Source organism: Mustela erminea, chromosome 4 (genome assembly GCF_009829155.1).
Source record: "Mustela erminea isolate mMusErm1 chromosome 4, mMusErm1.Pri, whole genome shotgun sequence".
Classification (NCBI taxonomy): Eukaryota; Metazoa; Chordata; class Mammalia; order Carnivora; family Mustelidae; genus Mustela; species Mustela erminea.
Window position 1 is genome coordinate 55592210 of NC_045617.1, and position 24613 is coordinate 55616822.

At 33.0% G+C, this 24613-nt stretch overlaps 1 protein-coding gene across 1 annotated transcript in view; it reads right to left on the minus strand.

Moving 5' to 3' along the window:
• Positions 1-772: 772 nt before the first annotated feature.
• Positions 773-24613, minus strand: part of STXBP5 (syntaxin binding protein 5) — a 175268-nt gene continuing 151427 nt past the window's right edge. The window contains 3 exon segments of the mRNA XM_032339296.1: positions 773-6023; positions 7759-7979; positions 16367-16478. Of these exon segments, the coding sequence (XP_032195187.1) occupies positions 5982-6023; positions 7759-7979; positions 16367-16478 (375 nt within the window). The 3' untranslated portion in view covers positions 773-5981.

Consider the following 24613-nt stretch of genomic DNA (forward strand, 5'->3'; position numbering starts at 1 on the left):
AACAAGATGCCCAGGGGATTCCATACATACTGCAGGCCAAGAAGTGTTCATCTACTGTTAAGTTCCTACAATAGGGGGATCTCACCCCATCCAATGCAGGGGACACAACTTTTACCAAAAAACCCACCTACTTAAGAAAAATAGTTTTTCTTACTTGAGATGACTTTATCTTTGCAAATGTAGAAATCTATTATAACTATTGTTTGCTTAGGTTAAACTAATGGGATTAATTCCACAATTCGGAGAAAATATTAAAACATTTTCCAGAAAAAAGGGCTTGTTTAGTTTCAGGAGAGATTAGAGTATTTTATTTTGCCCAATCAGAGCCCTTCAGCATAAAGAGACATTCATATACATATATATGAACATTTTCCAGAAACATTATAATACATTTTTTAAAATACCAGCTTAACGGTATTTATTTACAAAAATATTTCATTACCTAATTTTAAACCTTTTGCTGTGATGACATTTTGTAAAGTACAGGAATGCAAAATAACTACAAAGTTTGACACATTTTTAGTGTTTGCAATAGTGCTTTTGTTTTTGTTTAAAATGAAACAGTACACAGAGATTTTTTTTTTTTTACCATATTTAAAATACATATTCCAGCAATTACCTTTAAGATAGTTACTGGACTGAACAAAATTAAAAAAAAAAAAAAAAGTGCAGCAACTGAAAACTGCCTGCGGGTTTAAGGTAGACACAAGCTAGAGCTCTATACCAAGCATGCTTGCCCCTGACGTGGACAATGTTAGGAAAACTTATCCTTGCTCTTTTTAATATTGTTTTGGTGATGCATTTACAATGAACCAATAGTATAACTAGAAAGAAATGTTTTTCTGGTTCTAACTATCATGTTAAGCAGAGGTCACACCTAAAGTATCACAGTACCATTTATTTACAAAAAAATTTAAAAAATTTAAAATATGATTTACTCTTTGCATTGCTTTCTATTGACATATTGAGTCTTTTTTTTTTTTAACTCTTCACCTTGTCTTCAACTGAAGCAAAGTTCGAACAACACAAAACACTTAGCAAAGTATATTTAAAAAAATGAAACTCCCAGTCAAAGAGGATTCCATTGCCATTAGCCTATGTCCATTTAAATGCCTGAGCCAAACAATCTACAATAAATTAGTGCTGACTTATTTACATCTCATACACTATAAAATTTTAAATTAAACTGTGAGCCTCATTCATTGCAAAATACCAGCAAAACTGACATTCATGATTTTTCCGATGTATAGTAGTGCAATATGCAATAAAAAGAGCAATTATATGTAGCTCTGGACTGCTGTACTCAATTTGTAAGTGAATTGTGCCAAGTAATTTAAGATTGTATTAGTAACTGAAGAAAGCCATGTTATAACCCTGATAACTGGGAAGTTATTAAAATCATTTAATTCAGCTGAGAAAGGTAAACTAAAGTTTTCCTTTTAATTTTTGTTGTTGTTACAACTATTTTCTGTCCACAGAACTTTGAAAACTTCTGTGGCAGTAATAAGATCATTAATATTCACAGGAAAAATAATCCCCATAGCACTTTACAAGAAATTGATCAGTGATGAAAAGTGTGATTAACAAAAGCTGTAAACAGTATCTTCACATTCATTTTCAAATGAAAAAAAATTATTTGTGGGCATAAATTTCAATTGAGAGAACAAACACTCTAAAAAGGAAAAGAACAAAAGGAGGACACTTAAGATAGAGAAGTGCTCTTTTTCAAAGTAAATACAGATTAAAAAGTCTAGGAATAGTGATCAAGTATCAAACTGATAAGGAACAAATTCTATAAACTACAAAATAAAAACCTTCATTGACAAAAATACATAAACTCTGTTTTCATTTTTGGAAATTTATTTTTAAAAAAGGTAGAAGAAAATACCTGGAAAACTATTTTAAATATATATATTTCTTAAAACAATAGTTAAGGTAGGCGTCCAACAGCAAGCTGCAGTTAGTGAGAAAAATCTTGCAATTATTGTTGTGGGCATTTTTCCCAAAATAAAATTAATATTTGAAAATGCTCAATAGAGGGTTTCTTTTAAACCATATTAATGATTATCTTTCCTGTCAATGCGTGAAGACTTTTGAATAATGTATGATTCTCTAAAATTAATTGTATCTCGATATGAGATACCAATATTTCTTAGTATAAGCGTAAAACATAACTTTTGTATGGATAATATACATACTTTATAAGTACTTTGACTTAAACTTAACAAGTTCACCATTTTTAAAATTAAAGAGTACATTTATAAAAATTTCATTTTAAAATTAAAAGTATATTCTCTAGCAGTATGTATAAATATAACATGTTACTGTATGATCTTAAAACAAATCTGAAAGTGTTGCAATAATTTAAGTAAGACCTAGAACACTGAAACATACAGCAAATGCTTTTACTATTTTTTTCCTTGAAAACTATATAAAGCCCTATTAAAGGTTTTAAGACTATGATCAGTTTAATTGTTAAAGGTGCAGCTAGCAGCATATTCATGATTTTGGTATGTTTTATACATATGTATCATTTGATTTTAACTGAGAAATGTGGATTAAATGATAATAAAAAGTTTTCATTACCTAAAAAAGTGCAGAAAAAATTCAAGTTTAAAGTTCAGTGCTCTTTATTTTGCAAAAACAAATAAACAAAATCCCCAAAGTTAAAATGTAAAATAAATCTTTGCCACAAAAAATTTACCTTTGGATATAGCTTTTCTAATGTCATTGAAAAAATGCCTTCAGCAAAACATATATGGAATCTGGAACTCAGGGTAAAACTCTGTACTCCGTGGGGGTCTCCCCTTCCTTTCCTCAGCTGTCTTCCCTTCAACCCTTGTAACCTAAAAATGTGTAACACTTTCAGACTTGTTTAAAACACTCACATATCTACATGAAAGAACTTCAGAGAAACCTACAATTAAGGTCTAAGCAAAAGAAATGCTTCTTTCTTCACTATAATGTACTGTACTTAAATTGTAATATACTATACATAACATAGACAAATAGCAGCATTTTTTTCACATACATAAAGAAAAGCAAATTAAGAAGTCAATCATAGCTCAGTGATATCTATAACCATTTTTGAAAACACTTTTTAAACAGAAATGCAAACCCAGGAGATGAAGATGATGCAAATCTTCAAATGGATGTAATATACAGAATTTGTCAGAGTACTAAGATTTCAAATAACTTTCTAAGCAAACACATAGAATTTAAGTTTGAAGAGTGAACTGGATATGTGGTACATATAGGGAAACAACTTCCTATTGACAAGCTGCTAATTAACGAATACTTTAATGATTTTAGAGCCAAGGACAAATGCAACAAAGAATAATGTCCTCAAATGAGGATATGCAGGAAGCACACACAAATCTTTCATCTTTCTAATATTTTCTATTTTTGACTTTTTTTTTTTTTTTTTTGGTTTGTTTTCCTGAAATCCTGGCTTGCTGGTGACTTACTTTTTGCACTTAAAAAGAAAAAAATAAAAGATGTTATCTCTCAAATTACAATAAATTCCCTGGGTTAGTTATTACTGCAGACTGTCTCTTATCTACAGACTGAATCAAGTATAACTCGGAGAAGCTATTTCCTATTCTCAAAAATACTTCAAGCTTTCTAGTTCTAAGTGAGTTTCTAGGTTTGCTGTGCATAATCTGTAGATTAATTTAAAAACAAAATAAAATAACTCAAAATATTGATTTAACATTTTCTTATAAAATCCATCTCAGATAAATGTATCTACTTCTCTATTTGAAAATAATTACAGGATTAATTCATTTTATATACATCAGGAAAAATGACCACAGAAATAAAGCTGATGTACAATTAACACAAAATAACAGAGCAAATTAAATAATTGGAGCTAATATGCCCTTCCACCTAATGAGGAATCCACCAGTATATTATTTTACTTAATGCTTCTCAACTTCAAATCCATACTGTTAATTTTATTGATGACATTCTCAAAACTCTACCTTAAAAAAGGGCCTAATACTTCCTGTGACAGATCATGGAACAACGGATTTGTTAGATAACATAGGATACAAAACTCGCCATCTGTAAACTTCTGACTTTTCACCGTATCGCTGACATTAACTAAACAGAAACATGTTATCCATAGGTATTTTCTACAAATTCAAAACCTTTTGAAAATGATTACTTTAAAAATATTTATTTTGGCTCGATCAATTATCTCTAATCACATATATTTAGTCCCTCCCTAATGATATTCAAAGTAAATTTTAATGTAAACGTTTGTATCCCATAGTGCACATTACAAAATGTAAACATAAAAGCTTTATTAATGAAAAGAATAAAGAGGAAAAGATGCATAACAGACTGTGTGAAATTAAGATGTTCTACACATACCTTAAATGATCATATGGAATAGAAAAAGCAACCATCAAGTTTGCTATCAATTTGTGCTCTGTTTATCTCTTAATGAAAAAAGAAAATGTTTTAAACAATTTTTTATAGAAGAAAATATTTAAATTTCATTAAGAGTAAGTATAATGCTTCCATTTTGCTCTTCCTTTGTTGCTTTAAGAACCACCAATAATCATCTCAGATGAGCCTGTGTTATGATATCACTTACTTCCAGGTCTACAAAGTCATCTCTTCCCTGTCTGCAATGCTGTCTTAGGAACAGATCATTTGTTTTTCACTGACTGTCTCACTTGCATTATACTCCAACACAGAAATAATTTAGTTACCAAAAATGCACATATTTTCCTTTCCTTTTGGCTTTTTAAAACCTCGAAAGGACATGTACAGATTTATAGTATATTTCTACAGAAAATATTTTGTAGGTCATCAGACTAGACTCTTATATAGATAATTATTGACAACAGATGCTTGTTAATTTTCCATGCGACAGCATGTGCACTAAGATTTAATTGGCTCATCACCTGAGTGTACTGGAACTGTTAGCAAATAAAGGGTATTTTAAAAAGGGAGCTGAGCATTTTACTGAAATAATGAAACATTGTTTTTAGCAATTTTAATTAAATAATGCAAAGGTACATTTGGTTAAACATTTTATAAAAATTCAAGCAAAATTAAAAACTTAGCCAATTTCAACATTTCTCCAAATTTAACCAGTAACTATTTTGGTCAAATCCACCTTTAGCTGAATTAATGAGAACGAGGACAAGGGACATTGAAGTATTCTCCTCACCACAATGGAGGTTTTTCTCACTTTCCACACTGTATAGCCACTACATGGAAACTCCCAGAATGATGAGCAGTTCAGTCATGCTCTACACTTTTCTTTTCAATGAAAAGTGATGTATCACCTTGTTTTGCTTTTGACAAAATATGGACTAAACACAAGTATACAATAACAAGAATCCAAGAGTAGCCCATACACAAGTCAACTATGTGTATGTTTTTATTATTTAAAGCCCACCATTCAGCTTATCTGTCTAAAGATATGGTAACAAACAGTTTGTTTCTTTTTCACTAATGATACTGATGACCATTCAGTTTAAGGGAGGGAAAGTCCAAGACAGCTGTTTATATTTCAGTCAATGACACAAACAAACTACTTCAGCTTCAGGACTTCTGACTTACTGTCTCTCCCTCAAAGAGGTCAAACACTGATGGCAGATACAACAGCACAAAATCTTTTGGCATATGAAAGTTTAATACAGGAATGATCCAGGAATAGTCCCTGCCAGGTCTCCTCCACACTCCCCTTTGTTTCTTCATTTGTAACATGTGACCTGCTTAGTTCCCAAACTGTCAACTCATAGCCGGCACATACCACCTACTCCACTTTGAGTGTGCGTGGACACTCCTTAGGTAAAGCCACATGACTGAGGTAAAACAGTGCATGATTGTGCTAGGAAAGAACGGTATCCAGTGACGAACATCCCTTTAATGTTAACTTTCCTAAAGTGAAATCAATAAAATAAAAAAGGAAAATTCTTTTTCCTTCTGGCTGAAGTTGGACTTAGTTGGATTTCTGGTTGTCAGAACTGGTACCACTTCTTATCTTTGTATTTCAACATCATCTGAAGGAGAGAAAACACAGAAAGTGTTTTAAAAATGGCAAAACATTTATGTTATAAATGATTTCTATATTTTCCAAAACATTCTATCATCCTGAAACATTCTATAGTGTTACTATATGGCTTACTTCATATCAATTTACACCGAAAGCAATAAGAACTGTTCCATTTAGAGAAAAGACCATAACTATTTAAGAACTACAGCCTAGAAGGTTCTCTTATTTTTTAGAAATGTGATATAATTAAATGTCACCTCAGTATATTCTTTGGTGACCTAAGCTAATGCATTACAAATAAGGTAACTTTCAGTTCTCTGATTTGAGCTAAAAATAATGGTTAAAAAGCCTGGTGAATGAAAGGTTGACATCAGTACTCTTGCTGCCATCCAAAACTTACTGAGCACTTACTCTGAGATAGACACTGTATGGCACACCTTCCTTACATGAATTCATTTGGTCTTCACAGCTCTATGGTTAGAGATTATTATTCTCCTCATAAATAAAGAGAATAAGGCTTATACGGGATACCAAAGGTAACACAATGGTGAAACTGGGATTTGAGCCCACTGTCTGATTAAAGAATCCATGGATTTAACCACCTCAATATATTATCTTTACAGACTCTCAAATATGGCTCATAAATATCTTTTGGTAGAAGGAAAAAGCTATCAGTCTGAGTCTGAGCTCTTTGCTAAATACTTAGAGTGTGTATATTCTGAAGTTGGCTGAAATGTTAAATGTATTAGAGATCACAGTCAGATGCAGGCTTATGCCAACAAAATTCTTCACCAAGGCCACTAGCCTATATCTGAGGTGTGTGTTAGCTTAGTACAAGGACTCACGAGGGATCTCCAAATCTCTTTGAAGCCCTGGACAATCTCTCTCAGGTCAAGTGACCTCTTTCATGCATTCCAGTGTCAGCATTCTTGAGCAAGGAAATGATGACTTTTGATTGAAAAATTTAGAGAGCTATTACTGATAGATTGGGTACTCAAATGTAAAAATAACCTTAATATGGTTCCTTCAGATAACAAATTAAAAATGTCCTCAAGGACTAGGGTAGGAACTAAGTGTGTGAAGTAACCCAGTGTAAGGCATCACAGAGTGGCAGACCTCTGTGTCAAAATGAAGATCTATATTCTACCTAATGGCCTTTAAGGTCATTTTCTAAGGTGTTACTATGCTGGCGAATAAAGTATACTTGTAAGGCCAGCTAGGGACCCCTTTTTTACAGCATTAGCTTCTAAGGTCCCATTATTTCCAAAGTTATCAAAATAAATTTGTTGCAAAAATGCATCTCATTCACCCTCTGTGTGAACTAGTCTACAGACAGATTTAGTATTGTTTATTTAAATTAAAATGTTCATCAATTTTAGTTATATAGACCAACCTAAACAATGAAGAGAGGCAAAACTATTTCCTTTTTTAGAAGTTAGTAGTAAAATTGGAGGCCTCTGCATTCCATAAAAACATCTGCAAAATCATTGACTTAGTTTACAAAAAGCCTGATGGTGAGCAGTTTCCTTCATAATTCATAAACTTCAGTAAAAGACCAAAGGCTACTGAAACATAGTCTTGTCATAGCTCCCTCTGGTGGCAAAAATCAGGAATTTGCAATTGTACAGAGGATAAATGAAAGTCCTTGTGTAGAAATATAATAGCTATTAAAAAAAAAAAAACAATTTTCATACTTGCTTTACCAAGGTTATTTTGTTTAAATATTTGTTTGATAGACATACCTCATGTGCATGTTTAGAAAATGAATCTGCACTGGACAACATAGCTGCAGTTCTTTCTTCCAGGTCACCAAGTTTCTGCCCTCTTTCATCTAGTGCCAACCTGGCTCGTGCTAATTCACCAACGACTCCAGATGCTGCTCCTTTCACGCCTTCAATGCCGCCAGGGCCAGGGATATGCTGTGCAAGACTCCTTGAGGCCTTTCCTGAGGATGATTCTCCAACTGAACGGATTTGATAAGTGAAAGAGAAATTCAAATGAAAATTTTAATACAAAAATCCTACTATATAACATTAAAACACAATTTTTAAACAGATGAATGGATAAAGAAGATGTGGTATATATACACAATGCAATACTATGCAGCCATCAAAAGAAATGAAATCTTGCCATTTGCGACGACGTGGATGTAACTAGAGGGTATCACGCTTAGCGAAATAAGTCAAGCGGAGAAAAACAACTATTATATGATCTCCCTGATATGAGGAAGTGGAGACGTAACATGGGGGGTTAAGGGGGTAGGAGAAGAATAAATGAAACAAGATGGGATTGGGAGGGAGACAAACCATAAGTGACTCTTAACCTCACAAAACAAATTGAGGGTTGCTGGGGGGAGGAGGGTTGGGAGAAGGGGGGGTGGGGTTATGGACGTTGGGGAGGGAATGTGCTATGGTGAGCGTTGTGAAGTGTGTAAACCTGGTGATTCACGGACCTGTACCCCTGGGGATAAAAATATATGTTTATAAAAAAAATAAAAAAATTTTAAAAACCACAATTTTTAGGTGCAGTAACAATGTAATTGAAGTATTTTTGTATTTCACTTCATAATGTTTTATAGGATTTTAATAACTTTTAGATAGTTTTTAAACATGCAAAACCAGAATGTATACTAATTTTCTACTCTATATTAGTTTATGTAATAAAATCTGTGTAAAAAAGGGACTAGTAATAATTTGTCACATGAATGATGGGCATAATGACACGAGTTTACATAATTGTAAAAAATTACTATTAGGTCTAGAAAAAATTAAAGATAAATTAAATGTACAGATTTGATTTAGTTTATTTACTCCATGCTTTCTCATACTTTAAATACTAAGCTTAAGCTTAGAAGAAAAATGAAGAATTTATTCATTATTCTATTTCAGTATCCATATTCTACATCCCCTTCTTTCCATTTATCTTGTCATTTACAAATAGACCAAATTTTTCCTTCAAAAGATCTCAGAAATTCACTCCTTCCTTTCCCTACATAATCCAGACCTTGATTACCTAATACCTAGATTAATTTAATACAAGTCTTAAATTCTGTTAAAGAATGAGATCAGATTTTTCCTCTTCGCTCAGCATACATTTTTCTTTAGAAACATAATTCACATACCATAAATTTATCCCTGAACACTTCAGCAACTTTTAATTTATTCAGAAAGTTGTGCAACCATCATCACTAATTCCTGAGCATTTTCTTCAAAAACAAAAACAAGAACAGAAACTCTATGCTAATTATTAGCAGTCACTTCCTACCCCCCCTTCTCAGTCCTTGTCAATCAATAATCGACTCTGTTTTTATAAGTTCTATTCTGAACATTTCATATAAATGGATTCATACAATATGTGGTCTTTGTGTCTGGCTTCTTTCACTTAATGTTGCCAAGGTTCAACCATGTTGTAGCATGCATCAGCACTTCATTCTTCCTGATTACTGAATAATAGTCCATTGTGTGGAGAGAAGTCATTCTGTTTATCAGTTCATCAGCTGATGGACATTTGAGTTGTTTCTACTTTCTGGCTGTTATGAATAATGGTGCTATGAACATTTTTACAAGTTTTTGTGTGAATATGTGTTTTCAGTTCTCTTGGGTATATATACCTGGGAGTGGAATTGTTGAGTCCGGTGATAACTTTATGTTTATTTTTTTGAGGAACTGCCAGTTTTCCAAAGAGGGTCTGTCATTTTTACATTTCCACCAGCAATGTAGGAGTTCCAATTTCTCTTCATTCTTGCTAACATCTTTTTGATTATAGGCATTCTAGTGTGAAGTGATATTTGATTTGTGCTCCCCTAATGAGAAATGATGTTGTACATCCTTTTATATGTTTACTGGCCATTTGTATTTTGTCTGGAATACTGTCTATTCAAACCTTTGCCATTTAAAAACTGGGCTGTCTTTTTATTGTTAAGTTGTAAGAATTCTTCATATATTTTGAATACTGGGCTTTTTATCAGATTTCAGATAGATTAGATATAAGATTTATAATATTTTAGCACAATCTGTGGTTTGTCTTGTCACTTTCTTGAGAGTGTTGATTTTTAATTTTAATGAAATTCAATTTATCTATGTTTTTCTTTTGGTTGCTTATGAATTCAGTGTCATACCTAAAAAAAATCACTGCCTAATTTCGGGTCACAGAGATGTATATCTATGTTTTCCTCTATGGCTTTTACTGTTTTAGCTCTTACATTAAGGTCTTTGATCCATTTTGAGTTAATTTTTGTGAACGGTGGGAGGGGAAGAATCAACTTCATTCTTTTGCATGTGGATATCCAGTTGTCCCAACACCATCTGTTGAAAAGACCATCCTTTTACCTTCAAATTTTCTTGGCATCCTTGTAGAAAATCAATTAACCATACATGTATGGACTTATTTCTGGATTCTCAGTTCTATTCTATTGGTCTGTGCACCTCTCCTTATGAGAGTACTGCACTATCTTGATAATTATAGTTCTGCAGTAACTTCAGAAACTGAAAGATGTTGAGTTCTCTGTCATTTATCTTCTTTAAAAAATTTTTTGTGTATGTGTGGCTATTTTGGATCCTTTCCATTTCCACAAAAATGTTAGGAGCAGTCTTTCTTCAAAAAAAAAAGAGCTGGTATTTTGACAGGGATTGTGTTGAATGCATAGATCAACTTGGGGACCATGGCCATCTTCCCGCTATTTAATCTTCCAACCCATGAACGTAGGATATCAATCCATTTCTCTATGACTTAATATCTTTAAGTATTTTGAAGTTTTTAGTGCATTTTACACTTCTTTTGTTAAATTATTCCCAAGTATTTTATCTTTTTGATGCTATTATAAATAGAACTGTTTTCTTAATTTAACATTTGAATTGTTCATTGCTAGTACGCAGAAGAAATAAAATTGATTATTTATATTGATTTTGTATCCTGCAATCTTGCTGAACTTATTCCTTATTTATTTATTTATTTTTTGGTGTGGCTTAAGATTCTCTATTTGCAAGATTATGTCATCTGCAAATACAGATTTTTCTTCTTCCATTCTAATCTGGATGCCCTTTAGTTCCTTGTCTTGCCTAATTGCCTTAGTTAAAACTTCTAATATGAGGCTAAATAGAAGAGGTAAGACCTTTTGAATTTCCATCTGAAGGTTATCATCAGTTTAAAATTTTGGGGGGAAGTTGATTTTGAGAAGGTCTTCATTTAGTGTATATCTATGAATGCAGAAATCAATTTTGGGAGAACTGTTGCCTTTTACTGAATCTTCTACTGCATGAACATCGTATATTTCTTTTACTTGGGTCTTTAACTTCTGTCAACAAAGTTATGTAATTATCTGTTTTCCCCACAGGGTCCTAAACATCTGTTAAGATTTATTTCTAAGTATCTAACTTCTTCTGTTTGTTTTGATGTGATTGTGGTAGACAGAATAATGTCCCCCACTCCTCTAAAAGATGACCTTACTCTAATTCCTGGAGCCTGTGATTACGCTACCTCACACAGGAAACGAAATGAGGCAGATGTGATTAAGTTAAGGAGCTAGAGACCATCCAGGTAAACCCCTTGTAATCACAAGCAAAGTTAAGGAGCTAGAGACCATCCAGGTAAACCCCTTGTAATCACAAGCAAAGAGCTCTTTCCAGCTATGGAGAGAGAGAGAAATGGCTTCAGAAAAATAGATTCAACAAGTTGCTGGCTTTGATATTTTAAGCAGGGCAGTTACATTCTCTTATCTTTCTTCATTCCTGATAGTGTTTACTTATGCCTTCCTTTCTTTTTTTTTTTTTTTTTGCAATTTTGCATTTGTTTACTAAGTCATTATTATCTTATTATCTTCTATTTTCTTTGGTTTATTTTGCAGTGTTTTCTGCCTTTTAGAGATGGATATTCAGTTCAGTCATTTTCACGTTTTCTTTTTGAGTAATATTATATATATATTTAAGGCTATAAATGTCACTACTACTTTAAATGCATACCAATGGTTATCAAGTTCTTTGACACATGGGTTATTAAAAAAAGTTTATTTCTTAATTTTTTAATATGCGGATTTAAAATTAGCTTTGTTATTAATTACAAGCATAATTGCATTGTGATTAGATCCCAAATGCTTAATTGATTTTAATCCTTTGAAATTTTGTTTTTTAAAAATCACTTAATATATGGTTCACTTAAACCCCAACTTTTTAAAATGCCAAGTTTCAAATATACAGGAAAGTAAAAGAACTATATCATAAACATCCATACACTTATTTTCTAATTTTGGTAATAGATAACATTTTTTGCTATGTGAACGTCTTCAGGTAAAATTTTTAAATATTCAAAATTCATTATAGACATGACATTTTACTCCAAAATAATTCAATATACATCTATAATTTCCCTATAAATATATATGTATATTTTTGAAAATTTTATTTATTTATTTGACAGAGATTACAAGTAGGCAGAGAGGAAAGCAGAAAGAAAGGGAGTAGGAAGCAGGCTCCCTGCTGAGTAGAGAGCCTGATGTGGGGCTCAATCCCAGGACCCTGAAATCATGACCTGAGCCAAAGACAGAGGCTTTGACCACTGAGCCACCCAGGTGTCCCCCTACAAATATATTTTATGAACATCCTGTGTATGTTTCATTAGGTTTAAGTTCATTAATTGTGTTGTTCATGTCTTCTATATCTTTTACTAGAAGACTTATTGTTGTCTGTTTTTATATCTCAATCAAGGGGCGTATTAGCAGTTTCCTGCTATGATTGGGAAATGGTCTCTTCTAGTAGTCATGTCATTATTTCTTTATGTATTTCGAAGTGAAAATATAAGGTGTATTCAATAAAGCCTTAATATTTACATTTTGATTATTAATACAGCTAAACCAGCTGAGTCCTCATTTGTGCTCATGTTTTTCTTTTAAAATTTTAATACTTGTATTAAGTATGTCTGCTGTAAACAATGTATATTTTTTTCTTCTTAAGGTCAGTTGGATGTTTGCCTTTTAAATGGGACATAATTACTATGATTATTTATATTTAAGTCTACAGTCCTTTATGTGCTTTCTATTTATCTCTCCTGTTTTGTGTTCTTTCTCTCCATCTTTCTTGCCTTACTTTGGAAGGACTGTGATTTTCCTGCTATTCACCTGAAGTTATGTACTAGGTTGTAGAGGTCAACTTAGAAATTTTCACATGCATCCTTATTAATGCTGCTAGATATTTTTAAAAAGACTCTCAAAGAATGTATGATCTCAGTTTACTTTAAATTCATTATCCTTGGGTGCCTGGGTGGCTCAGTGGGTTAAAGCCTCTGCCTTCGGCTCAGGTCATGATCCCAGGGTCCTGGGATCGAGCCCCACATCGGGCTCTCTGCTTGGCAGGGAGCCCGCTTCCTCCTTTCTCTCTCTGCCTGCCTCTCTGCCTACTTGTGATCTCTGTCAAATAAATAAATAAAATCTTTAAAAAAATAAATTCATTACCCTTTGTGACTCCCTTGATTTTATGTGTTTTGGGTCACAGTCTATTTATATGTGTATACACATACTATGAGATTTTGCTTTATAGTCCATAAAGATTATATTTATGCATGCACCTGCTACTTTCTTTCTAGAACATTGTTTCTTACAGCTCTGACATTCCATGGAGGATTATTTTCCCTCTCTGTGAAGTACAGCTTTTAGAGTTCCCTTTAGTGTGGTGGCAAGTTGTTTAGAAGTCTCATTCCTGAAGTATATTTTCTATCTTCAACTGTTGAGAAGTCAGTCTACTGCTTGTTAAAAAATACCTCATTTTTCTCTGGTCACTAGAAGATTTTCTTCTCGTCTTTGATATACTCTATTTTCATGTAACATATCTAGCTTTGAATTTTTTAAGATTTATTTATTTATTTGAGAGAGAGAGAAAAAGAGAGAGAGTGAGTTGAGGGGTCAGAGAGAGAGAAGGAGAATCCCAAGTAGATTCCATGCTGAGCCCAAAGCAGGGGTCAATTCCATGACTATGGTATCATGACCTGAGCCAAAACCAAAATTCAGACACTTAACCGACTAAGCCACCCAGGCACCCCTCTAGCTGTGAATTAAAAAATACATATATACTCTTGGAATTCATTAGGTTTCCCTCAATATGTGAATTAGTGTCATCTATCAATACTGAAAAATTTCCAGTCATGTATGTTTACATATTGATGCTGCTTTACATGCTTTCCTATTTCTTTTTTTTTTTTAAAGATTTTATTTATTTATTTGACAGACATAGATCACAAGTAGGCAGAGAGGCAGGCAGAGAGAGAAAGGAGGAAGCAGGCTCCCTGCCAAGCAGAGAGCCCGATGCGGGGCTTGATCTCAGGACCCTGGGATCATGACCTGAGCCGAAAGCAGAGGCTTTAACCCACTGAGCCACCCAGTTGCCCTGCTTTCCTATTTCTTTCTTGAGAAGTCTAACATATGTTAGATCTTCTCACTGCAACTTCTATTTCCTTTATCTTCTTTGTATTTTACATCTTTTTTGTTTCTCTGTACTACATTCTAAATGGTCTATTTTGACTATCTTCAAGCTGTATAATTTTCTCTTAAGTTGTGTCTCATTTGTGGTCAAATTTATCCAGATTTTAAATTTGGTTTTTTTTTAATCTTTTAGTTCTAGAACTTCATTTTAGTTTTTTACCTATTTATTGGTATTGATTTGTAGAGTTTTCAGTTATCTGACAAAATGTTCAGACATGGTGAACGTGAACGTAGAATATGCATAATTATTTTACAGTTTATGTCTGATAATTCTAATATTTGAAGTACCTGTGATTTGCTTCTACCTTTTTTGTTTCATTGTTCATGGTGTTGATTACTAGTGTTCATGGTTAACTTTGATGACATAGTTGGCATATTTCTACAAATAATTTGAGGACTTGGAATATGTTATCTTCCTTTAGGGCACATTTTCAATTTCTTCTGCCAGGTGCTAGGGACTTGAACAGTCCGTAATAATACTTAACTAAGGTTGAAAGCTTTCTGGGACATTCAGGTAATTTTTTTTTTTTTAAAGATTTTATTATTTATTTGACAGAGAGATCACAAATAGGCAGAGAGGCAGGAAGAGAGAGAGAGAGGAGGAAGCAGGCCCCTTGCTGAGCAGAGAGCCTGAAGTGGGACTCGATCCCAGGACCCTGATATCATGACCCGAGCGGAAGGCAGCGGCTTAACCTACTGAGCCACCCAGGCGCCCACATTCAGGTAATTTAAAGCTGAGCTCAGTCTCTGTGTGTGAGGGCTGATTGATTTCCAGCTCACCTTTACTCCGTAAGCTGTGACCTTTGGAATCCTTGCAAAGAGAAATTGTTTAACAAGATCCCTATGCTTACTCCTTGTAGGAGCCCACCTTGCTAGTATAAACACAGTTGAGTATCTCAGCCTCCCACTTCAGATTAGCAAAGTATTCCAGGGTCAAAGTGGCCTCAGTCTGCCAGACTCAGCACTCTGGGCTCTCATCCTTCCCCATATCTTTACTATACTGTTAGCTCTCTGATGTTTTTAAGAACTAAAATAAATAAATAAATAAAAATTAAAAAAAAATTAAATTTTGTGTAACTTTATCAATTATCTTTGGTGAGAATGTTATTCCAAATTATCAGTTCCCCATAACTTAAACAACAGTCTTCATTTTTAAAAATGAATTAAAACGGACTGATCCTTAGTACCAAGATGACTGATCAATAATATGGGTAAATTTTGAAAATTAAATTGCATTGCACTACTACTTACTGATATTTAATCTTACAGTTTTTCTAATTAGTAAATCAAACACAAAAGGAAAATTCTATAGTATTTTAGCAAAACAGAAAGAGAATAAAAAGAAATTAAGGACATAACAGCTCCTATTTGAAAGAAGTGTCAAACAATCATTAACTTATTATTAGTTTATTCAAGGACTAATTTCTACTCTGTGCCAATTATGTGGAAGGCAGTAAGTGAACAAGACTTTGCTATTTTAAATAACCTTCTAGTGCTATGATAATAGTTCTGAAAGTATTGTAAAATTAATTTTTAGGTTAACTTTTTCAAAGTTAAGGTCATCAATTAAAGTAAATTATAGAATTGAAATAATAAGGATCACATTTAATGAAAATAAAATATTTTGTAAGCTATTCATTTGAAGTTGTGAATATTCCTTTTTAATCACCTGAAGCTATTCTCCTCTTGGTTCCCTGAGTAAAATTCCCCCGATTAGGATTAGAATGACACAAAAACCTTTTATATATTTTTGCTAAAAACATGGATATAGTAATTGTGACAAAGAGGAAAAAGGTGAACATAATTTATACATATAAGAAGAATTTAAGTGCTTTGAATGTTTCAGATTTACAGATACAGTATCCGAATTAAATAAATCAACTTACACAGTTCTTCTCTATCAAGAGATTGTGCACCACCTCCAAATAAGCCTTTAAAGAATCCCCTGTTTGGTGCTTCAGGTGTTTCTAGAGGAGTGAAGAGTTCACCCAACATTTCCTTTAAAATCAAAACAAATTGTAATTGGTAAAGTTACAGGGAAAACTAAACTATAATTTATAAAACCATTACTGTAAACTCTAATTTAAGCTTATAATATTACCTGTTGATGTCACAGACAATGAGCCCATTTCAAATGATTAGATCCAGCACCTACTGACTTAATGAAACACTTAACACTAAATTGACTAACTTGCTGCTTGCTACTTTGGCTAGATTATTTTCCTTACATTTCAAGCAAAAATTATATTCTTGCTTAATCTTAAGAAGATTCCAATCAGTATGACAAAATTTTCCCATAATTCCTGACATCAAAAATTTATAACTGGATTAAAACTTAGGTCCTCCTACATTAGAACGAAGAAAAGCTAATAGTAAGTTGAAAACTTCAGTGTAATGATGGTGATACACAGTTCTGGAATTATCACTTTCAACTGAGTCAGAAAACTAGTAATTTAGAAAGACACTTCAACTTCTTTTTTCATAAACATAGCCTAGGAAGAGAATTATGCCAACATACACCTGGGATTCCAGAAATTCGGCAGGGAGATAGGAAGGATTCTATTGTCTGAAATTACCATTCTTTAGAGCAAAGAAATGGTAAAACTAACTCAGGAGAAAATAAAGGTTGCTGACATGTTATTGAATTGTAAGAGGGAAGAGGAGTTTCTTTGAGAGGTTGGAAGCAACATTATTTATAAGGCAGCTCTGGGAAGCTTTAGAATCAAAGTAAAAGTATAGTGTGGCTTTGGGATTGCATTTCTGACCACTTCAGAGTAGTAGCTATGATACAAAAGACATGTACATTATTGGTTCTGCATAGGAGTTCTGCTGTATCTGTTTTTACATTATTATAGTTGAAGATGAAGCATGTATTTTTTAGTTTCTTCCTTAGGGCTGGGCTAAGAAAATTAATTAAGGATGTTCAAAGACTTTACTTTAAAGTATACTCATATTAATGTTGTTTCTCCAACCAGATTATAAATGGGAAGACATAATTGTTAACACAATATAAACAATAGCTTATTTATAATGAAGTGAATTGAAGCCTGTACATTTATTTCCCTCTGAAATTCTACAAAGTGGAACAAAACTAGAATGAAAAATCTCCTGAAAGTGGAAGAAGATTATCTGGACCCTCCCCTTGCATTTCAGAAATATACAGGAAAGATGCACACAAAAGGGGCTACTGTTTCTACAAAAGACTTTAATTAAAAGGAAAAGATGGTACTGATTAAGTAAGCGTGGTTATTTAGCTATGTCAAATATCAGTTTAGCGTGAGATTATTTTTACATATATTTTAAAAGCCTAAAAGTTTACAAGTAGGATAGTATCAGTGAGATAGAAAATACAGGGAAGTCTAGCAGGCAAAGGAGACGTGTTAAAAAAATACAGTCGCCAAAGGCCCTGTTGCTGTTTGCTTCTGGTTTTTCATCTTTGTTTTGGAAAACTTTTGTCCAGGTTACTTATTTGTTCTTTTTCATTCTTGAAGTATAGTCGACACACAATGTTACATTAATTTTGGGTGTATAACATAATGATTAAAAAATTCTATACATTACTCAGTATTCATCACAATAAATTTAACTGTCTGTCACAATAAAAAAAAATATATATCCTGAAGTCAATAAGTCAAACTTGTTAAAACTTACTAATGAATATACTGATAACTCTTATTTAATTCAAATTTATATTACATTATATAACAAAGGTGATTTTAGGCAAATTTCTGATTATTTTTATACTGTACTACAACAGATTCCAATTTAAACTGTATCTATTAAATTGATAAAACAAAAATGGCAAACAGCTTTCATCTGAGTGTCTTTTATGCTAAATCAAGAGTAACATGATGTATAACAAGTGATAGTATGTAGATATGCATTTAAACATTTATTTTATAATTATAGCTCTTAATTTATTTGGTATTTAATGAGCTTAAATTTTATAAATTCAAAGAATATAAAAATTATATTTATAAATGAAGAGTCATTTATATAGTATAGGAATTACTGGAATGAGAATGAACTTTGGAAACACATGAACTTAGGTCTGATTCTCATCTCTGCCTTTTATTCACAGAGGCATTTTAGGCAAATCAGTTTCTCAAAGAACTGGTTTCCTCAGCTTTAAAAAGAAGAGATAATAATATCTACTCCTGGAATGTTCCAAGGATTAAAGATAATGAACATATAAAGTGCCAAGAGTAGACACCCAATGATAGAAACACTTAAAGAGAAAAACTCCTTTCACACAAAAGATTAAACAAATTAGGAAATGTGGAAATCATTTATCAGTAGATCAATAATATGAATAGATTATCTTTAAAGGAAGTTTAAAAGTTTCTTATAGTCTGCAGTCTCGGTATTAAAATTTGGGGAGAAACACTGATTTTAAAAAAGCATATATTACAACAACGTTAAATAGTATCTATAGATTTTTTTTGCTTGTATTTAAATAAGGATTTTACCTATGATTAAATTTACTACTTAGAAAGATTAATTTTAATGACGAATAATGCTAGCAAAATCTAAAATAGACTTGTATTTTCTATGATACATTTCTATGATATATATTTCCTATGATATATTTTCTATGATAAACTGTATGTCTGAAATAGTATCTGGAACTTTTAAACTACCCTAAAATATGAATATATAAAAAACAAATCTGATGTTGAACTCTTGGGTTTCATTTTTCGTGTGTGTTAATAACCTTATGGGGTAAAATTTAGGACTGATTTCATGGGTCAATGAATATGCTTTATCACTAAACTCTTTTTAATACATCAACCAATCAGATTTTAATAATTTTGATTAAGAAAATCCTATGTTATAAAAGTACCAAGTCTAAATAAATATCTTCCAAGATGAGCACAGCAATAAATTTCAATATTGAATGTATAACACTTAAGAGAGGCTAAATAGTTCAACTGTCAAAAATTTTGCTCAGTGAGTATTTGAGAGTTTGTTTACAAATTACAGTATTAAGGTGCTTAGGACAGTAACATTGTTTAAACTGAAATAATTCATATGTTCCACCTCTTATTTAAAATTGTGTTTTTTATTTAAATTCAAAAATAAAAACAGTCAGTTTGAAAAGATAACTTGTACATTTTGCTCATGTTTTTACTCAAGATATGGTTAGAATAATGCTGTAGAAATAAATTTAGTTATTTCAATCTATAAATATATAGTTTGGACTAACTGCCTCTCCAAGACAATAAAAAGTTCTGGAGCCATGAATTTTTAAAAACAGCTTTATTAAGGTAACTGACATATGACAAACTGCACATACTTAAAGTATAAAATTTTAACATATACCTGTGAAATCATTGCCATCATCAAGATAATGAACATAGCCATCACTCATGCTTCCTTATGCTTGCATGGGAAAGCCTCTTGTTCTTTCTTGAACCCCCATCACCAAGTAAACACTGATTAGCTTTCTCTCAACCTTGGTTAATTTATATTTTCTTCAGTTTTACTTAAGTGGAATCATACAATTTTGTAAACTTTTTTTGGCTTGGCTTATTTCACTCAGTATAATTACTGAGATTCATCCATGATATTGAATGTTATCAAGTTTTCATTCCTTTCTATTGATGAGTTTTATTCTATTGTATGGATATATTGTTATTTGATTATTCACTCATCTGTTAATGGACATGTAGGTAGTTTCAGGTTTTTGGCTAATACAAATGAAACAATTAGGAATATCAATTTCCTTCTCTCTTGAGTTAAAAAACTAGGAATAGAATGGGTAGGTCTTCAGTTTATGAATGTTTAACTTTTAAAGAAACTGCTAAGCTGTTTTCCAAAGTGGTTGTACTGCTTTTTATTGTTTGTTTGTTTATAGTCCCAGTAGTGTGTTGGGGTTCTAGACCCTTTATATCCTTGTGAGAACTTGACATGGTATTCTTCTTCTTCTTCCTTTTTTAAAATTTATTTGAGAGAAAATGTGAGCACAAGTGCAAGAAGGAGGAGCAGAGGGCGAGGGAGAAGTAGACCCCTCTGAGCATGGAATTGAACACCGGGCTTGAACTCCTGAGACCCTGAGATCGAGACCTGAGTTGAGACAAAGAGTTGGATGCTTAACTGACTGAACCACCAAGCTGCCCTAGTGTTCTTTTTAATTTTAGCCTTTCTAGTTAAGTATTTATGATATCTCATTATGGTTTTAACTTACAGTTCTGTAAGGCCTAATAATGCTGAACAAAATCTTTTCATGGTGAAGGAGCTATTTAAATATTTGCCCATGCTTTTATTGGGTTATCTTGCTTGACTTTTAAGAGCTTTTACATATTCTGGATATAAGTTCTTTATAGATAGATACATGTTTTGCCAAGGTTTTCTTCTAGACTGTGGCTTATATTTTTATTTCTTAAACGTCTTTGAAGAGCGTAAGTTTTAAATTTTGTTGAAGTTGTCAAGTTGTTCTTTTATGGGTGGTGAGTTTGGTGTTGTAGCTAAGAAATCTTTACCAAACCCAAGTTAACAAAGATCTTCTCTTAGGTTCCCTCTAAATGTTTTATAGTTTTAGGATTTACATGTAGGTCTATGATACATGTTGAGTCAATTGCTATATATACTGTGAAGTATGGATCAAAGCTCATTTTTTGTATTTTAATATCCAATTTTTCCATCATTTGTTGGGAAGGCAATCGTTTCTCAATTGCATTGTCTTTCTCAAAAGTCAGTTGTCCATATATGTGTGTGGGAGTATTTCTGAACTCTATACTCCGTTCTATTGATCTAGTTATCTAATTTGATGTCAGTACCATGTTCTTTGGTCACTATAGCATTACAGTAATTCTTAAAATCAGGTGGTAAACTTTATTCTTTTTCAGAGTTGTCCTGCCTATTCTAGGTCCCATGCATTTCCACATGAATTTTAGAATAAATATCCCCCCAAAAATTTCCACTGAGATTTTGTGAGGTTGCCTCAAATCTATAGATCAATTTTGGGAGAACTGGTCTCTTACTATTGAATTTTCTGACCCATGAACAAGGTACATATTTCAATTTATTCAGGTTATTAAAAATTTCTTTCAGTGTTTTTGCTATTTCCAATGTAGAAGTCCTTCACATTAATGTCATTTATTCAAAGTAGATCATATTTTTGTTGCTATTATAAATGGTGTTTTTATTTACTTAAAAGATTTTATTTACTTATTTGAGAGAGTGAGCGGCACAAGCTGGGGTAGGAGGAAGGGGCAAAAGACTCACTGTTGAGCAGCGATACCCACCTTCTCCTATGTGGGACTCAAATCCCACAACCCTAAGATCATGACCTGAGCCAAAGGCAGACACTTAACTCACTGAGCCACCCAGGGGCTGCTAGGTGGTGTTTTTTTAACTCTCAATTTCCAAATGACCACTGCTTGCACAGAATTTTTTTTTCTGCATATTGATCTCATATCTCGCATTACTGTCAAACTGTTATTATTTCTAGTAGCTTTCTGAATAGATTTCCTAGATGGATGATCGTGTCATCTGTGAATAACAACTAGTTTACTTTTTCCTTTCCAGTTGAGATGTTTTTTTTTTTCTTTTCTTGCCTGAATGCACTGGGCAGAACCTTAAATACAACACTGAACAAAATACAACACTGAACAGGAGTGTTGAGAATAAATGTCACTTTCTAGCTGATTTTAAGGAAAAATTATTCAGTAACTAATCACTAAGTATTAGGTATAGATTTTCCCTAGATGTCTTTTAAGCTACCTTTTATTTTTTCTTTGCTGAGATTTTTTTTTTTTTTCTCAAATTTGGAAAGGGTGTTGGATTTTGTCAACTGCTTTCTATTAGTTAACTAATACAGTGAGTTACAGTGATTGACTTACACATTCCTGGGGTAAATGCCATGATAATTAATCATGACCAGAATTATCCTTCTCATATACTGTTAGATTCAATTTGCTGAAACTTTCTTCCTAATTTTTACATCTGTATTAGTGATGTATATTGATCTGTGTATAATTTTTGTAAAGTCTTTGTCTATTTTTTATATCATGTTAATTTTAACTTCTAGAATGAACTGGGAAGGAGTTCCCCACTTCAATTTTTGAGTTTTGTGTAGAACTGGTATTTCTTCCTTAAAATGTTCATAGAATTCATCAGTGAAGCCATCTGGGCTTGGAATTTTCTTCTCAGATACAGTACTCTTCAGTTTATCTTTTTTTCTTTAGTGAACTTTGGTAATTTGTGTCTCTCCAGGAATTTGTCCATTTTCATCTAAGTTTTTGAGTTTATTGGCATGAAGTTTTTCATATATTTCCTTATTGTCCATTTCAATATTTTTTGAATCTGTAGTAATGCTACTTCTCTCATTCTTGATTCTGATAATTCGTAACTTCTCTCTTCATAATCTGACTGGCTTGAGATCAATTTTATTTGTTTTATTTATGCTTTTCTATTATTTCCTTGTTTTCTATTTCTGTTCACTGTTTAAACCTGCTTGGATATTTATTATTGTCTTTCTTCTGCTTACTTTGGGTTTCACTCGCTTTTCTTTTTCAGTTTTTTATGGTAGAAGCTGAGGTCACTGATTTGATAAGAACTTCTAATACAAGTGGTTTATTGCTATGAATTTGTCACGTTTAAACACTCAGTTTTTTTTTCTATTTCTATGCTTTTAAAATACCTAATCTTTTCATCTGCAATGTCTGATCTGTTGTTAATCCCATCCAGTATATTTTTCATCTCAAGCACGGGAGGTTTTCATCTCTAGAACTTTGATTTTGGTTTTTTGTATCTTCCACATCTCACTTAACTTTTTGAATGTATGGAAGACATTTAATAATAACTGTTTTGATGTTCTTCTGTACTAATTGTAATATTTCTGTCAGTTCTGGTTTGGTTTCTTAAAAAGATTAATTATTCTTCTTATTATGGGTCATATTTTCCTGACAATCTGACTGGATGCCAGATCTTTTGATTTTTACCTTGTTGAGTACTGGATATTTCTCATCTTGCTAAGTTGTCTTAAGCTTCATTCTGGGACAAGAGAAAACATTTTGATCCTTTTGGGTCTCACTTTCGTAATTTGTTAGGCAGGTCGGAAGCAGCACTCCTTTTAGGGCTAATTATTCCCCAGCTAATGAGCCCAGACCCTCCTGCATACTCTACCCAATTTGTCACTGAATTAGACTAAATAATGGCCATTTAAATACCAGGTTCTAGGGGGCACCCAGGTGGCTTAGTCAGTTAAGAGTCTGCCTTTGGCTCAGGTCATGATCCCAGGCGCCTGGGATTGAGCTTCACATCAGGCTCTTTGTGCTCAGCTTCTCCCTTTCCCTTCGCCCCTCTGCCCCCCCACCCAACTCATGCGCTCTCTCTCTTGCACTCTCTCTCAAATTAAAAAAAAGTCTCAAAAAAAAAAAATCAGGTTCTAATCCCCGAAACCTATAAATGTTACATCTTGAAAAACAAAAAGAGGAGATGGTGTCTTGCAAATGTGATTAAGTATTCTGCCATGGGGAAATTATCCTGATTATCTAGATGGATCCTAAATCCAATTACAAGTCTTTTTATAAGAGGGAGATCTGACACAGGCACAAGAGGAGGAAGCAAGGTGACCATAAAGGTAAGATTGGAATAATGCAACCACAAGTCCAGGAATGCCGGCACCTTAAAGGGGCAAGATCCTCTCTAGAGCCCCTGAAGGGAGCATGATTCTGCCAACACCTTGCTGTTGGCTCAGTGAAACTTACTTCAGATTTCTGACTTTCTGAAGTGTGAGAGAATAAATTTATGTTGTTTTTGGTCACCAAGTTTATGGTGATTTGCTATAGCAGCTTCAGGAAACTAACACACTCATCAATTATACATTTTTTAGCTTGGCTATTGGGAGCAGGAACTGTGCCTGGCCCTGGGACCAGGCACAAATCCCTCTAATTTTCTATTCCTATCAGATGGCTTTTTCCCAGGCCAAAGAGTATCTACAAGCATGTGCTCAACAGTACTCTACTGAAAACTTTTGGCAGACCCTCTGCAGACATTCTCCCTCTCTATACCTCTTTTCTCTCTGGTCCTCTAAGAACTTTAACTTACTTGGTCTTCCCAGACTCTTGGCTCTGTCTCCTAAACACAGGAAGTTGGTCAGACTCTGCCTAAGTACCTTCCCTCTATGC